The sequence below is a fragment of the Euprymna scolopes genome, chromosome 2 (genome assembly GCF_053919585.1).
Source record: "Euprymna scolopes isolate OS-2025 chromosome 2, ASM5391958v1, whole genome shotgun sequence".
Classification (NCBI taxonomy): Eukaryota; Metazoa; Mollusca; class Cephalopoda; order Sepiida; family Sepiolidae; genus Euprymna; species Euprymna scolopes.
This window is the reverse complement of record NC_136483.1, coordinates 72,905,647-72,923,789: the sequence shown is the minus strand read 5'-3', so window position 1 is coordinate 72,923,789 and position 18,143 is coordinate 72,905,647. Positions and strand designations below refer to the sequence as shown.

The 18,143-nt window shown below is 32.5% G+C and overlaps 1 protein-coding gene across 5 annotated transcripts in view; it reads right to left on the bottom strand.

Moving 5' to 3' along the window:
* Nucleotides 1-18,143, bottom strand: part of LOC145292325 (kinase suppressor of Ras 2-like) — a 169,159-nt gene that overhangs the window by 64,303 nt on the left and 86,713 nt on the right. For 3 of the 5 annotated variants that reach the window (XM_080138654.1, XM_080138666.1, XM_080138672.1), the window contains exons 5-6: nucleotides 15,159-15,334; nucleotides 6,321-6,390 (exon numbers count right to left, since the gene is read on the bottom strand). In XM_080138654.1, the coding sequence (XP_079994780.1) occupies nucleotides 6,321-6,390; nucleotides 15,159-15,334 (246 nt within the window). Of the gene's footprint in view, nucleotides 1-6,320; nucleotides 6,412-15,158; nucleotides 15,335-18,143 lie in introns of all 5 variants that reach the window. The other 2 variants (XM_080138660.1, XM_080138671.1) reach the window with 1 other exon arrangement.

The following is an 18,143-nucleotide window of genomic DNA, read 5'->3' as shown; positions in this document are numbered from 1 at the left end:
AAGGCTAAGGAATAAGGGCGGAGAGTTGTAATAATTTTTAGTTTTGATCTCACTACTATATATTAGGTTTAATATAATCAACAGAGAATTGTCTATAATAATAAATATGTAATCTGCATGAATTAAAATATCATATTTAAGTGTATCTTACGACCGGACAACGCTGGGCTGTTTGCTAGTATTACTTAAAATTTAGACATTAATTCCATAAAATTCTAAGAATAGACATGTAATTCACTTTTCAGCAAGTGAGCTAGCTAAATGCCACTGTGACTACCTGTCTATGCTCCTAACCGCTAGAATATGTGTGACTTCAATCTTTGTTTTTTATTTAAACAAACATTACGAAACCAATTTCACTCAAAAAGATTAAATAAAGTACAAAGTATTTATATTTTCAATTAGAATGTCATTATTTATATTTATATGCACCATCAAGATTACATCAAGAAAAATCAATAACCCCCCCCTTTTTTTTTGTTTTATCACAAACTTAAAGATAGTTTTTTTCCCCCCTTATTACAACTGCATTTTTTTTTTGTCAAACTCTGAAATTTGCACAGAATTTTGAACACAACTCGTTATTTAATCCATGGGAGTAGTGTGCTCTAATTTTGGTCAGAAGAGTAGAAGTCTTAAGCAATTATATTCTTAGTATCGCCTGCAGTGAGAATTTAACCTTCAACCACAACAAGAGTGTCACTGAATTTTTATTTAGTAAATAGATAAAATACAAAGTAATACTTTAGTGACACTCTTCTGAAGGTTGAAGTTTCAATTCTCAGAGTGGCCAATACTAAGAATACAATAGCAAATTGTTTAAAATTTTTACTTGCTCTGACTAATGGAATGATAGCATGCTACTTCTGTGAATTGAATAAAGGCTACAATTGTCATATTATCAATATCTAACTAGGAACAATTATTTTATAAAAAAAGATTGTAGTTAAATACATTATTAGATTGCAAGTAACATGGTACAACAATAACAAATTAAAATTGGTTTGTTAGAAACAAAGTTCAGTTGGAGCCTGATTTTGAAAATCCTATAAGATAGCTTTATATGTTAGAAAGTTGTAGTTTATGTCTATTTGCTCACAAAAGTTTCCTAGATCCCATAAACATAGATATTCTGAAACTACACTGTTCAGGCTACTTGGATAAATATTTTATTTTGATTACAAAGGGCACATTAATATTGTGGGGTTAGCATTCACACCGGACATCCATAAAAACAAAAAATATGTTTTAACTTATTTTATGTATGCAAATGATAAAAATGAAAAAAGAAGGATTTAATTATATTAAGTATTTGTCCAGTGATATCATATGATCTGATTTTCCTAAGACTATCATGCCATACCCTGTCAAAAGCCTTAAATATATCTAGGGCTACCGCTTTACCCTCCTCTGCTTTGTCCAGTGTATGGTATATACATTCAGAGATTAAAGTTAGGATATCTGCTGTAGAATGGGTTTGCCTAAATCCATATTGTTGGTTGGTCAGAAGTTTAGTAGCTGTAAGGTGATGGACTAGAGCTTGGTTAATTATGGATTCAAATATTTTGGCAAAAAGTGGGAGGAGGCTAATGTGGCGATAATTTAATGGATCAGTTCTTTCACCAGAATTCTTGTAAATTGGTACCACAGAAGCAGTTTTCCAGTGGTCAGGAAAGCAAGATTCGTTAAGGCATTTGTTGTAAAGTTTGGAGAGGACTGGAGCAATCTCAGCGGAGCAGTTTTTTAATAGCACAGCTGGGATGAGATTGGGTTCACATGCTTTTGAGGTATCTAGGGTTTTTATGAAGTTTGGGGCAAACCAACTGGCAAGCATGTCAACCTTCTCGGTTTCTATGCAAACAACCTCATGATTGCTGGATAGTGGAGGAAGTGTTGACTGCCTATTATTTACTACACTGTTGTAGATTTTCCAGAAATCACGGGTTCCTAATTTGTGCTTCGATACGTTTTCTAGTGGTTTCGGTATATTCTTTCAGCTGTCACTATTTCTTTCTTACAATTACTTCTAGTTTCTATAAGCTTTTGTCGGTTTGTACTGGACTTATGTCGGTTAAATCTGCGGTATGCATGCTGCCTTTGTGCAATGGCAGCTGCACAAGTAGAAGTAAACCATTGGGGAGAGTGGGTTTGCTGTAGAATTTTCGCGTGGGAATGTGCTTCAATTGCCGTTTTGAACTATTCAGTGGTCTCATTCGTGCACTGTTCAGCGGGAAGAGAAAAAATATTTCTCTAATGGGGCATCCCTGATGGCTTTCCAGTCAGCCTTCTTATAATACCTTGAACATTGTAACAGTTTTGAGCAATAGCTCTTCAGTTTTGGGTCAAGAATTTAGGGCAATTTCTACCTTTATCACAGCATGATCAGCATTCCTGAGTGGGCTATGGGCGTTTGTTACATAATCATCAGAAACTGTGGTCAGAAATAGATCTAGAAGTAAGGTATGTTGATCTTGCTGATCTGGGAAATGTGTCGGAAACGTAACCATTTGTGATAGGGAATGAAATATAGAGAAGCTATATGTTATGCTACCAGCTGTATCTGTAAGTAGAGAATCCAAGCCAATTACTGTAGTGGACACTGAAATCACCAAATACATGTACTTGTGTGCTAGTATCAAGGGAGAGTGCTGTATGTATGCTGTCAGAGACTTGGTTGATTAGTGTACAGTTCTGGGTAGAGGGAGAGTGTTAGAGAAAATATAAGTAGCCGATTCTTAGCAATCCATTCAATCATTTTGAAATTGTCAAACAGCTACATGACAAGTAGGAATAATGTTATTTCTTCATCTGAATGAAATCATTGTCATAACCATTATTTACAAGACTTGAATGCATTCTAAGAACCTCAGCAGCCATTTTCTTTCTGGGCTGCTGTGCCTACGCATTACTAGAAATGGTAATATGGAGTTCAGAATTTAAAGAAGGAGTACACAGTGGCCTTAATTCATTTCTGGGAAAATATTGGGTATTTTTACAAAAGATAATTTCATCACTTAAATGTAACTGTACTTACTTTCCTTGCCACTGAACTTATTTGTACACCTTAGCCCCACAACAAAAAATGAACAACAACAAAAAAAAAGTAATATGTTTTTGTAGCAAGAGAATATAGAATTCTTTATTGAATCCCGAGCAACATGTTTTCTTGCTAGTAAAAGATAAAAGTAAAGAAACAATAAATCAAAATAAAGAGGACAAAGAAAAGAAAAAATTGATATTTCCCAGCTGGTCTTTATTTCAAGACTTCCAGGTCTGACTTATTGATTTTTGTTTTAATCACGTAAGCTGTAATATCAAGTCCAACAAAACAATTTTATCCTCCATCTGGTGTCTATGACGTCGTTTGAAATCAATTTGCAACAAACACTAAAGAGATGCAGCTATTTTTATTTTATTTTTTTTATTTTTTTTTTTTATTAATCTTTCTCTTTTAAATCAGATTTTTTTTTCCATTGTACATTTTATATACAAATAACTTTTTCAGGCCATATATATGCTTATATAAAAGTGTTCACGAAAACCTCAAAGAAAAATCCATGCTAAATCATCTATTTTATAAAAAGAAAGTCATAATACTTGATTTGTATATGGAGGGAGGGGATACAAGTCAAAAACTACACAAGATACTCTTACAAACCATATAACACCTACCTGGTTATGGTAAAAAAGAATACCATAATATTCACAAGATTGAGGTCAGTAAAGACAAAATTAGTGAGGGGGAGGGGGTCTTTTGCATATTTATTAGTAGTTGTTTTAAAAGCAGCACTAAAATTAGATTCAAGCTTTCTGTTCTCTTCTTTCTATTATATTAAACCAGTTGTCAGAGAGAGAGAGAGGGGGGGGTGATCAGTCAGAAAGAGAAGTTTGTTAAAAAAGTTAATACAACCGAGAATGTGTAGAGAGGTTATGTTAAACACATTTTTTTGGTCCATGCCTCGATAAATGGTGGATAGCTTTATTAGTTCCTAATAAAAGAACAGGAGTTATTTTTAAATGCGAGATTATTTCCAACTTCTAAAATAATTATATAATAATTTGGTTTGGCTGTTTTGTTTTACAACATATTAACCCTTTTCGGATTATTTAATGCTGAATCTGGCTATTTTGGTAAAAGTTTTTATGAGTTCAAAATTAATATTTCACACACAAAAAAAAAAAAGCATATAAAAATACATACAATTAATTTATTTAAAAGTTTGAATCTCTTATCAATTGCTTTCTGCTGTTTTATTATGAAATTATTATTATTAAAATCATGCAAACATAAGACAGTTAAAGAATTAGAAAAGAATGAAGATTCAAAGATTTATTATTCATAAATTGCTTCATTATAGTCACTGTTTTAAGCTAATTATAGAAAATAAAATAAATAAATCATAGGTTTATTTTCACAGTTAACTCTATAAATAAGAGAAGGACTTGGGCCATAAATTGATCAACTCCTTATTGAAATAATAGCATAATTCAATGAGGAAAAATAAACTACCAAACAAGAAAATGAATGGTTTTTGTAGTATTGTAGGATGAAATAATACCAAATAAACCCAATCCAAGCTGGAAACCAAGGTTTGAAGAAGTATATATATATATATATATATATATATATATATATATATATATATATATATATATTGGTTTACTGTTTTAAAGAATTAATTGATTAATTGGCTAACTGATTAATTTTAATTTGTTTATTCTGTTTAAAATGCCTTTTATTTTTCACAAAAAAGCTTCTCATATTTATCTTTTCAAATTTATGCTAACCAGTGATGCACTTTTTTTTTAATGTTTATCCTCTGATGAAAAGTGCATATCTTTGGAAATCCATGGATTAAGGATTTTCTTTATTATAATTCCTGGTTTAAATTTGGTGGATCAATATTGTAATTCATTCAATTTTATTTTCATCTATTTTTCCTTTCTTTAATTGCGCTATTTATCTTTGTAATATATATACAATATATATATATATATATATATATATATATATATATATATATATATATACATATACAATAAATACATCTGGTTTTGGAATGATAATTCGTGATCATTAGCCAACATTAAGATGCATTTAATTCACACTCATATTTTATACATTTTTTATGAACTATGCCTTACACATGTTTCCTTGAATAACGGACACCGACCAAATACACTCGTCAGAGATAAAGTATATTCCTTAGAAAACAGAAAATTTGTTTTTTTTTCCTTGGAAAGAAAAAGGATTTGGTAAGAATAAAATGTTGATAAAAAGAAATGGAGACATTTAAGATTTGCAGAAAAATAAATCTTCTGGTTAGGGAATGTTGACTAACAATATACATGATCTAAAAGTGAAAACTCAATTCTATTGGGCTTAATTGTGACAATTTGAAAAATTTATAGAATATAAAAGTATTTATTTCTTCATATATATATTAAAAAAATGATATAGAAAAACTAGAATTTCCATACTACCCAACTCTAGTGAACATATTTTAATTTATTGACAACAAATTGAAATAAACTTGTAGAGAGAAGAATTTATTTCATTTTTATAGTAAACAATACAAATGACCAACACGCAACAAAGAAACAAAATACAGCAAATTTAATGAAGCCAAAGGCTATTACCCTGGTCGTGTTGATCTGATTTTCTTCCGAGGAAGTAGAGCATCTCTGACAACCACAGTTCATTTTTACTGACCCAGAGGTAAGTCACATAGTATGGTTAGCCAATCCCAATTCCACAGACGAAGGCCAACTATTTGTGAACCTAATAGTGCTGATAGGTTACCTTTGATTGCCGCCGCTCAAGCTTTCAACTTTTTGCCAGCACACTTACATCAATCAGATCCGGAAGAAGGACCTCATGGATAAGCTCTGCCACCGGGCATAGAGCAGCATACCCAAATAACCTTAGATGGTGTTGAAGAATGACGGATGGCAAGGGTCAGAAATTCAGTCATTGATGGAGAGGTTAGTATGCAGTCTACATGGTGGCATCAAGTATTAGCAAAAGCCTTCTGTTGACAACTGAATCTCCAACCCTTGCTGTCCGAATAAAACTATCAACATGGACATTATGCTGGTATTAGAAATTGTAGCAAAGAGGTTAAAATCAAAAAGATTTGTTATTTAGTTAAAAGAAAAAAAAAAAGAACTGGTGACAGACATAAAACATTAATACTTGGCATTAAAGATGGATTAGCAATTATTCAACCACCATTCTCATTTGTTGGTACGTGACGAGTGGGGAGAAGCAATTATAAAACGGTTATAATACACGGAGCATAGAATGGTAAACTACTCACCTGTGATTTGAAGATACCACTATAGACTGTTCTGGTGCTATTGGAGATTTTGGAACTGACAACAACGTATCTGGAAAATAGAAGTAATTTTCTTTATCGAAATAGATAAAGAGTTTTATTAAAATCATTTTGATTAGATATTTTTCTCTGTCAATTTAAAAATAAAACACACAAATCTAAAAACTATAAGTAGAATAAGTACAGGTAAGCAAAAGTATATTAAATTTTGAATTTCTATATTTTCTACAATGTTTTGATAAATATTTTGCTTTTGATTGTTGATAAATAAAGCTTTGAAGTTTATTTTATTTGCCTCTCCAGGAAGTTAGACACAAGGTTAGGTGTTAAATTGAAAAACCAATACACTAGGCTTAGCACACTGGTCGACAAAAAAATGCCAGAGTACCTCTATCGGCATTCCCTGGTAGGGATGTCTCAGGCAATTAGTGATAAACTAGCCTCCTCTCAAAAAAAGGGTAAAGCTTAAGATGGTGGAACTCCTAGGACTGAACAGTACTACATTCAACAAAGTCACTGTAGGACTGATTGTCAAGGATGAATCTCTGACTGATGCGAACAGAAACAGATTAATTCAACTTTGAATCTTATGTTGTTGTACTAAATGTAAAGGTTAACTTTATATGAAATTTAAAAGACCCTGGAATTTTCCTATTTTAGATTAAATAAGTTAAACTACCCAATTTAAAATAATCAAGAAAAATAAGCCATCTCTATAAAAATTCATTTATTATCTGAAACATCAGCTTATGATTCTAATCTTCAAAATTACATCACTTTATATTTCTAAACTTTATTATATAACCTGATTGAGTTACGCAACTATTTACACTGTTGTTTCATTGAAATGATATAAGAGACTGACCTTTACGCATGAGGAATGGGTGTATGTTTACCAAACATATTTTTATTATTATCATTATAGATCTATTTTTATGTAGACCTCTACACATGTTTGTTATTGATGTTTTGGAAGTTCAAGATGAATGAGGGAGTACAGCTGAAAGTGTACTCTATTCTATAGCTATAATAGAGTTTCAAACAATAATAACCAAAAAAGTAGGCCTGAACTGTTTTCGAATGGAGAATAAAGTATATTATTAAATGTCTTTTTTGACTTCTGCTGAACTGCTTTTATGTTGTTATCTAGATAAGTTATCATTTGTGACTACTAGTTGGTTGCAAGCCAAAGACGAAGTTCTGGGACAGACTCAACATTGCTTAACTTCGGTGATCTGAGAACAGATGTGTGAATGCAGTTATGTTGTATATAGAGTATTGCGATGCAGCAGAATGGGACTTTTTTTTCTGTTGACAAATGATGGTATATATGTACTGCAGATAACAGTGATGGATCAATACCACCAAACTGGTATCATTACTTTCCGTGGAACTATTTCCATGCTACATATTTATGATTGGTGATCATTATAAACTATCCACTATTTGTACCCTGACAATATAACCAAGGAATAGGTTATTTTTGTTCTCGTAAAATGTTCATAACACCACATACAAATGATTTTGTTAAAATTTCATTAAGTTTGTAATGCATTCATCTGTTGAAATTCTTTTGACTTCTCCAGTTGCTTGAGATAGTCGATAACTTTTGGATGACTTACACCTAAATTTTCAACAAGTTTTCAACTAGTTGCACGTTGATTTGATTCAACTAACATCTTCAGTTCCTCATGGTCAACTGCAGATGAATTCCTACAACCTTCTTCATCAAGACTGCCATCATTTTTTAACCAACTTTTCCGCATACATTTGTTGAAGGGCGCCAGGTTCAATGCTCTGTTGAGGATGTAAGCTGCATGCTAAGTTTTATGACCAAATTTAAAATCATAATCACACTAACACACTGATTTGATGTTGAATCTGGCCAGTACTAGATGGGCGACGATTTGAGAATACCAGGTATGATATGCAGAAGGACGAAACCTCCTTGCAGAAAAAAAAAAGTCAGTTCTAAAGATGCTCCACATGTGTTGACACAACGGAATAATTGCTGCTGAATAGAAGTTTTCTTCGAAATCATATGGTGAAGTTCTCCAGAGAGAGAGAGAGAGAGAGAGAGAGAGAGAGAGAGAGAGAGAGAGAGAGAGAGAGAGTATGCTCTTGGATTCAAATCAAACAAGAAAATTCTGCCTCCTCCCTTTTCATCAATATTTTTAATAACCTGAATTTATAACAAAACTAAATTTGGAAAAAATCTAAGAACTCAGATGGCACATTGGGCTTTAAAATGATGTTAACATATTCAAACAAATGTTTATTTCCAAATCTTGTGAATTTGGAAAGAAAAAACAAACTTATTTTCATATTATTTGGATTGTTCAGACTATTGTCCTCATTTTAAGTGTTATTTGCATGTTTCGATGAATATAACCTCCAATCCTCTTCAGTTATATCTTGTCAAACTTGCAAGGACCCTTGGTGTAGTAGATAAAATACTTGGTAAAATTCAGTTGTAAATTAAACTCTTCTGGAGGTTGGAAACTCAATCATCAGTATGGGCGACACTCAAAATACAACTTTGAATAACTTAGGACTTTTTACCTGGTCATAGCTGAAAGAAAGAGAGCATGCTACATCCTGAATTAAATAAATTGCTTCATTCGAAATTCTGTGCAGATTCATGTTTGACAAAAAGATTTTTGAGTTTGACAAGATACACCTAAAGAAGGTTGGAGGTTACATTGAAGGAAATGTTGTGAAAATAATATTCAAGATGAGAACAACAGCCCAAATAATACAAATTATCGATCCTCATCTAAAAAATTCAGAAGCAGAAACTTATTTTTCTATCAAACTAATTAACAATTTTTACTCTTGCACCAGTTTACAGCATGATTTGTAAATACAGTTATGTAATAAACAGTATGACTATATGCAGGTAAGTAATGCTGGAAATGTATTTGCTTTCAAATTTTGTAAATCACTGCCATATATGGTAACATTTTATGTGCTCATGTCTTGTATGACCAAGATTGTGCAGACAAAATTGAAAAGGACTGTTAAAACTTTGCCATCAATTTTTGAAAACTAACCAATCACATGCTTATATTTTGTTGCTAACAAGAAAATGATCACTTGAAAAGCCATGTGGATGAAGTCCTTTCATGAAGAGTTTCCCTTGATTTCAGTAGTTGATTGTGGCACACATAACATCTTTATACTTCATAAATTAGTTTTCATCACAGCATATCGAAAAATGGTGAAAAACTGCTCTTTCAAAGAGAATAATTTAAGATATGTTTTATATTCCAATAAATAACTTCAGTGGACCCAACTCATATTTAATTTTAAACTTATGTAATATTAAAATGATGAATTAATAAACAGTCAATATGAATTAGAACAAACACATTGAGGACATTACCAAAGCTGCTACAAAGAAAGTGGGCTCCCTCTACTCTGCTAGAAAAGTACTCACACCTGACAGTATTTTGTATCTACAAAACCACCACTTGCACATGCACTATTATTGCCATATTTGAGCTGGTGCATATACCATTAGTCTCTCCCTTTTAGGGTCCCCAAAAAAGTTTCAACTCTAATAGTTTCCACACTATCAATCAAGCTCCAACCCCTGTTTCATCACTACAATGTTGCATACCTGTGCCTATTGTCCAAGTACTTTAATTGTATATGCTCTGACAAACTTGTAACACTCCCATTGACAAGAAGCAAAATCTCACTGCAGAATTTCTTAAATGACGTAAAGCCAATAATTTCTTCCCTTGAATTGCTAGACTTAGGAATTTGTTTCCTGTTTCTCTGTCTGTACTAAGATGCAAAAACTTAATATAATGCAAATGGACATCTCACTGCTCAACTCCCTACTTAGTTCCTCTTTAGACATTGTTCCACATAGTAGCTCCTTATGTCTAAGTGGTAATATGCCTTGTTTGGGGTGAATAAGAGTATAAAACAAAAAAATACTTTTGTCATTGTCAAGGTTCTGTCAGGCTTAACACATCTACTACAAAATATTTGTGAAAATATAAGAGAAAGAATTTGTCTTTGTGAAAAGCAACAAAAGAAAACTAAAAAGAGAGGGAACCAAAGGAAAATGATAAAATGGAAAGAGTTGGTATCAGAAATTTTTTTTTTATCAGTGAATTGCACAAGACAGACTAGTAGAGATTTTAATGTTTGTGTCTGCAAAATAATGTGTACAACATTTTAATGTGGATATCTTAAATTCTTCAGCCTCTGTCCCATCGACGAAATGTTGCATACCTCTGCCTTTTCTACAAGTATTTTAGTGGTGAATGCTATGATGAACTGCAATCACTTGTGCCTCCACAACGTGAGCACCCTCGACAAACCCGACAAGCTGCTAAATCCCACCCCCACACTGTAGAGATCCCTAGATGTAAAAGATCTTTTTACTCCAATAGTTTCTTCCCCAGAACCGCTAGACTCTGGAATTCCATTTCAGGTCCCTGCTTCCCCAACAGTACTGACGTGCAGAAGTTCAAGTGTAACGTGAACCGACATCTTGCTGCCCAAATCCCTACATAGTACCCCAGTAGTTGTTGCCCCTGATAGTAGCCCCCTACACGAAAGTGGCAATTTGCCTTGTTTGGGGTGAAAATGTAATAAAAAAAAAAATTAAAAAAAAAAAAATCTTAAATGCCAATGTGAGTAATTCAAGATGAGGATTTTTAGAGTAAAATTCTCTGACATATCTATACTTCTTATAAAACCAACACAATTCTACTCAAACCTCGATTAACCACCCAAGTTTATCGGATTTTTTAATTATCTCTCTTGCTTCCATTAAAACTCACTTCTAATACAATAATTTCTAAGGCATCTTTAACAACCAAGAATCCTAAGAGGGGGAGTAAGAAAGCAAATCACTAAAAAAAAACAAAAAAAAACTCAGTTTACATCAATATTTATACTTAACCAAGCCAATGGATAGAATTTGAAGCTGAATTTGGGGTGATGGAAAACAAAACATCTAATCGCCTGAGGCGCTCCTCACAGGGAATGTTGATAGGGGTTGCTCAAGCATTTTTTGTAAACCAGAGTGCACTAATCCTAGTGCGCTCATATTTAAAAATCACGCCTGATCTTGTGTCTAACTTCCTGGAAGGAAGTAAACAAGTCTTTTGCAATTCCAACTGTCTGAAGATTTCTCAAAATTTTCTTTCACTGAAGCAAAATCAGTTGAATAAAAAAAGAGAGAATGTGTTTCCTGAAGACCAATGAGCTTCTGGAAGTATGTCTCTCAGTAAATCTCCATTGGACAAAACATGCTGTTCTCTGTCAAAACAACAATCTAAAGAAGAGATTGGCAACTCATTTAACTCCATTGGCCGGATTGTGTGATAATTACGGATTGCGGGCCAGACAAAGGTCATTAATGAAAAAATAAGGAAAATTACATATGCAGACTCCTGTCAACTTAAATATTTAAAATCATAATTAAAATAAACATTGAAAAAAAAAAAAAAAAAAAAAAAAAAAAATCTAAAATTAAAAAACTAATAAAAATAAGGCTTTCTCAAAGAATGTCAAAATACTTGAAAATAAAAAATATCAACAAAGTGAAGGAGATGAAATTATGACGTGTATGTTGGAGTTGAAAATGTACCACAAACAAACCACATATGCATATGAGTACAAATAGTTGCAAACATATACACCTATGTACGTACATATGCGGTAACATCCACACATTCATGAGGCATGAAATAGAAAGCTGGGAGAAAACTGTCCCTTTGAAGCTGTCCCCACCTAATGTGTCGTCAGTTTGTCAAATTGCCCCTCAGTTTGTGTTTTATGGTCATTTTTTTTTTTTTATATTTTATGCAGAAATGGAGGTAACTTAGGTTTTGATCATGTTTTTGTAGTCATACTATTCAAATTCTGCTGGGTGGATCAGAGGAAGATAACAGCTGGTCTTTTGCCGAATTTAAAAGCCTCGTCTCTCATGTTAAAAATAATCATTGGTAATCACTCACAGACCAGTTAAAATGCTTTCGCGGGCCCAGATGCGACCTGCAGGTTGCCGACCCTTGATCTAAAGTCTCTACCGTCTGTCTTGTTCCAACAAAGTTTAGAAATATTGCTTGTCATCCAGATGAAGAATTAATTCATGATGTAAACGACCCTACATTTCTTCCAACATGATGCAAGCATATTTGTGAATAACTGGGGATCTGGACAGAAACCATCAGTTGAGCTCTCAGATCAACAGCCTTTGATGGGGGAATCACAATACAACCTGGCTCAAGACAGCCATGCACAAGCATCCATAGGTCGAGATGTGGTGCAGGTCGGGGAAGAAGCTAACTTAACCTGAGCAGGGTAAATGCTGTTGCAATAACAAACAAAGCCTAAGATGAAACTAAACTACAATATTCTCCAAATTCTTCCAAAGTTACATATGCATACATATATGTTAACTGAGAAAATAGGATGATGGAAGTAAACATCTTTCAGTCACTGATCATCAAAGCTTTTTATCTTGAAATGTGGGCCAATTATTCGTCTCAAATTTAGAATAGAATGGAAAATATACACTCTTTAACCCTTATCCTCGAATGGCCTCTGGGCCTTGATAAGTGGCGATTCCTTTATATATAAAAAAAAAAAAAAAAAAAAAAAAAAAAAACACCTTCATGCTTCTTGGGAACTAAAATGTTGTAACGCCCTAAGTTACTTTTGCCATCTTGGATCTCATGCATTTCTTAGGGTTTCATTGATAATTTCTGTGGCTTTATTCTTAAAAACCTTTTCCTTTTAATATAGATGTCTTGCAGAGACCAAACCTCTGACCATAACATCTGATTGAAATAACTGCGATAAAGTTCAGATAAAAATCAAAGAACTGTAAAAGATTTGTCTATATCTAACACTTAAATCCAACTTTCAAAGGCACAATTTAACAGTCTGAAGATTTATTATAAGTGAAGATTTATTAGAAAATGTATATATTTTTTTAAAAACATTTCTGCCAAATATAAACTTAATTCTGTTATGTATAAGCTCACTCAAATCCTTAAACACCTGAAATTCAGTTGAACCTTTCATTGTTTTCTTTCATTTAACCTAAGTAGGAGCTCCATCCATAAAGCCTCACTTAAAATGCATTGACCATAATAATAGTCCAATCTATCTCTTGGCAGAGAATCTATCCAGTTTTGGTATTTAAGGTGCTGCCAGTATCCTGGATTCCGGGGTGGGCAATGCCCAACAATGTCTCACTCCTGCTTTTGATGCCATTTGATCTATAAAGTTGATACCAATCATGTTGAATGTCGTCAAATTACTTTGAATGCAAAGTCATGTTTTCATTGGTTTTCCAACCAATCTTGTACTTGGAATATTCATATTTGTTATTGAGTTCATGCAGGAAGTGGCACAATGTACATAGTCAAACGACCCATGATGTCATAATGTTCTCCAAACAAAACTTGTAGAAATGTGGAGTCATCTCCTGTAAATAGCTCTGATCATGTGAAAGTATTATCATTATTATTTACTCACTAGGAGTTTTCACACAAGCCATCAATGATTTCTTTTTGAGAACAATCTGTGGTGTTCCTTGGAGTCAAAGTGACAACAAGTCTCCAGATTTCCAATACTCTCCACCTCTTTTGATAACCCTTGAAAATTAATTTGTGTTATCACAACAGCAGTTTACCAATGATTTCTCACTGGCAATAACTATGGGTCTTTGCTGGAATTTGGATGGCAATAAACCTACATAAGGTCCCAGTTTTCTTTGCACTCATCCAGTGGAGGTCTGATTAGTGCTTTCTCTCCTCAATCTTTCCATCGTCCTTGACCATCCTCGACTATTTGGTGTGCCATCAGTTCATGCTGACATTTTTTTTTGGGGGGGGGGGAGATAAACGTACAATTATACAGTTTCAGTTATCTTGATTCCATATGGTATTTCACTTCTATAGCAATTTCTATATGTCTGGCTGATGCCTATAGCTCATGTGTATTAGTCTCCGCATTCGTTTTTCCTTAATACTCCAGCCATTTTCATTATTATTATTGGTTGTATCTTCTCAGTTATTCTGATTCCAATCTCTCATTTATTTTTCAAAGTTTCTCTGGATTGTTCCTAGTGCTCCTACTATTATTGGTGTAACCTTGACTTTCTTTATCTTCCATATCCCTTTGAGCTCTCTGGCCAGCACTGTATTTGCTCCACTTCTGTCTCCTTGATATTCACTGTCGTCTGCTGAAACAGCAAAATCTAGGATCTGACAGGACTTTTCCTTCTTGTTAACTATAATGACATTCAGTTTGGATTTGTTTATCTGTTTGTACATTAATGCCCTATAGGATTTTGTGATTTGTTTTCAAGTACTGCTGCTGGTTTGTGCTTGTACCATTTGTCTGGTTGTTCAAGATGCAGTTGTTATTATTATCATTAGATTTTTTTTTTTTTTTTAAATGGAACAAGAAATTAATATAAAATGTATTCCATGAACCAACTAAATGAGTAACGGATATAATATAAACTTCTTCCTACAATTATAATACTCTGTTTTCCGATATGTTTAATCTCCAAAATCAGAACTGCCAACTTTTTCTCTTTGCATCAAGTAAAAGAGCAAGTAATGAAAGTAAGCGAGGGAAAAATAAATAATGAAATCAAGCTTGGAATATAATTGTGTTGGTTATACAAGTATAGGTATTAATCTAGATAGACCATTAAAAGACATACACATAAAAAATTTTTAAAAAAGAAAGAAAAAAAAAAACGATTAATGAACAGCTGTCCATTTGAAATTTTTTTTTTTTTTTCTAATAGATAATGAAAAAGAAAATGCTTACTCGCTCTATAACCGGCTTGGTCTGTTTTATAAGGGGGAGATCTTATTGCTGGGGAGAGAACTGGGGACGGTCCTTGGCTATTTCCACCAGCCTCAGAGCCCTCTGTTGAAGGTCGGCGATTATTTAAAATTTCAAAACTTCCTCCCAATTTGTTGTTCCCAGGTTTCTTTTTTTGCCTGTAAAAAAAAAAACAAAAAAAAACAAAAACAATCTATATATATATATATATATATATATATATATATATATATATATATATATATAAAATAAAATATAACTGATTGGCAAATGCAAACTATAAATTGAAAATGTACAATTTTATGGTTAGAAATGTTTTAGATAAGGATTTATAATTTGAAATATTCTGACTACTATTCTCATCTTGGATGTTATTTTCTTGTTTTGGTTAATGTAATCTTGTCAAACTTGAAAATATGTACAGAATTTCAAATGAAACCTTCGTTTAATTCATAGGAATGTTTCTTAGCATCACCCGCACCAAGACACTATCCCCCAGAAGACTGTTACTTAAAACTTATTATTAAAGGTATAAGTGCTAAGTAATAATTAGTTTTAAGTGACAGTCTTCCAAAGATTGAAGTGTCAATCCTCAGTGCGAGGTGATACTGAAAATACTATTACAAATTACTGAAGACTTCTAACCATACAGATTTCAGAGTTCAACAAGATGCTCCTGAAGAAGGTCGGAGGTTACACTAGCCAAAACATTGTAAGAATAACATCCAAAATTAGAACAGTAGCCCAAATAATACAAAATACAACTTTTTAAGTGCATTCTTAATAGTTGTTCATATTATAAACTTGTTTTACTTAGATTGGCATTACTGGCGATTGAATATTCTGTTTTCTTTTTGTGGACAACATACAGAGTGACATATTTGAAAGAAAACAAATTTCTAAATTTCATTATTAAGCATGATTTTCATACATTTCTAACTCTCTGAATATATCAATTTAAAATTATGTATGTCTATATACAAATATGCTTGTGCAGAATAAACTCAGAAACTTATAAATTTCACAACACAACTGGGTAATGTGAGATATATTCAGCTTAATGTAAAGAGGGAGAAAAATTCATACACTTCTGATCTTGATTAAATTTTAAGTATAGGTATTAGACATAAATATTCCAAAAATTTCAGTTCCTTTGGAATATTTTAAAAGGTTGGGGGATATAACATGGGCACAAATTCCTATTTAAAAATTCATATATTTTAGGTTTACATCAAATTTGTTTCGTGCTTATTTGACATAAATCAAGCATAGTTCTCTTAAGCTTAAATCTAAAATTTTAGGCATTTTTCTAGAATCAAAATCATTTAATGGATTTTAACCATAATTGGAATAAGGATTCTAAACATAAGGTTTAGTAGCAAATACATCTTGATTTTAATTTTTCATAACAAAATGTAAGACGGTTCAAAACTATTATATTCAGGGAATTAATTTTATTATTAACAAATTACTTGTCCTGTGAGCATTTAGAGAAAGAATAACTATTTTTCAGAATAATCAATTCATATGCATGCGTCTGTACGCAAAATAAACATGTAAATTAGACGGTAAAATTAGTCTTATGCTCTTTATGAAATAAAGAATAATACTTCTGCAGGGTTCATACAGATTTTCAATATCCATTTTCAAGGCTTTTCAAGATAAAATCCAAGTTTTCAAAACAAAATTTGATATATAAACAATGATATAATAAACAAAAAACTTAATTTGCAACAGGAAAAGTCATTTTCATTTATCCCCTTATTTCATGAAGTAGTTTTAAAGGTCACAGTTATTTACATAAAGTTCTAACGCGGAACAAAACTACTTACAGCATTTGTTCGTTTGATGTTTAGTGTCAGCTATGTGCGATTTCAAGGCACTTTTACCTGTTTTGCTCAAAACAAATGCCTTTTGGCATACACAACAATATGCCTATTGATAATCATATTTACATTCCATGACTCACTTATATTTGACCAACCAAATGCAGTTAAACGTTATTTTCCTCATTGTAGATTGGTCTACACTGTGTTTATTTTACTTTTAAATTTCCAGTATTGTGGATACAAGAGTTACATCTCCTTATCACAAAACTACCCGATGTTATTTTATGGAAAACATGGAAGGTAGTTTCATGATAAAGGGATGTAACTCTTATATCCACACCAATACTATGCAATTTAAGAATAATGTATTTCAACACAATTCGATTTTCAAGGCTTTTTCAAAACATTTTCCATATTTTCAAGGATTTTTCAAGGTAATAGTAGAAATAAGGCCTTTTCAAGACAAAAGTAAAAATTCAAGGACTTTTCAAGCTTGTGCGAACGCTGTTCTATATAATAATAATAATAATAATAATATATAAGTAATCATTGTATATATTATTTTCATTGCATCCCGGGGAGTACATCATACAGATTTCCTGGTCCTCATGAACTCCAGCCCTTCGGCTAAGCTTAGTCTCTCAGAGCTAAACAAATGAATGAATGATCCCATCCCAAATAGAATTCCTCCAAGATGTCAACTCTCCACTTTCAATTTTTGTCCTTAGTCTCCCCCAAATTGTATTACTCTTGAAAGGACACCACCCATTCTTTAAACCACATCTCTTGTTTTCTTTTGGCTTTCACTTAAATTCCACTCACATTTAGAGATTGGCCTGCTTGTTTTCAGTTCTGAACAAACTGAAAGGTAGTAGGTGGTCTATAATTTAGAAAGGATCAGGAGGGTCTTACTAATCAAATTTTTCGATTTTTGTTGTTCTCCACTAAAATCTGTATATAAAATATATTTATAAAAAATAAAATTTCAAACAAATTTTATTGTTATCCTAAGTAGGATTAACAATTAGAGTAAATGTGGCATTGTTGTGACTGAGATGATTCTAGTTAGGAGTAGGATAGACATTTTTATCACTTCAGACCAAAGATGTCAACACCCAATTTCCTAAAAGTTTTTTTA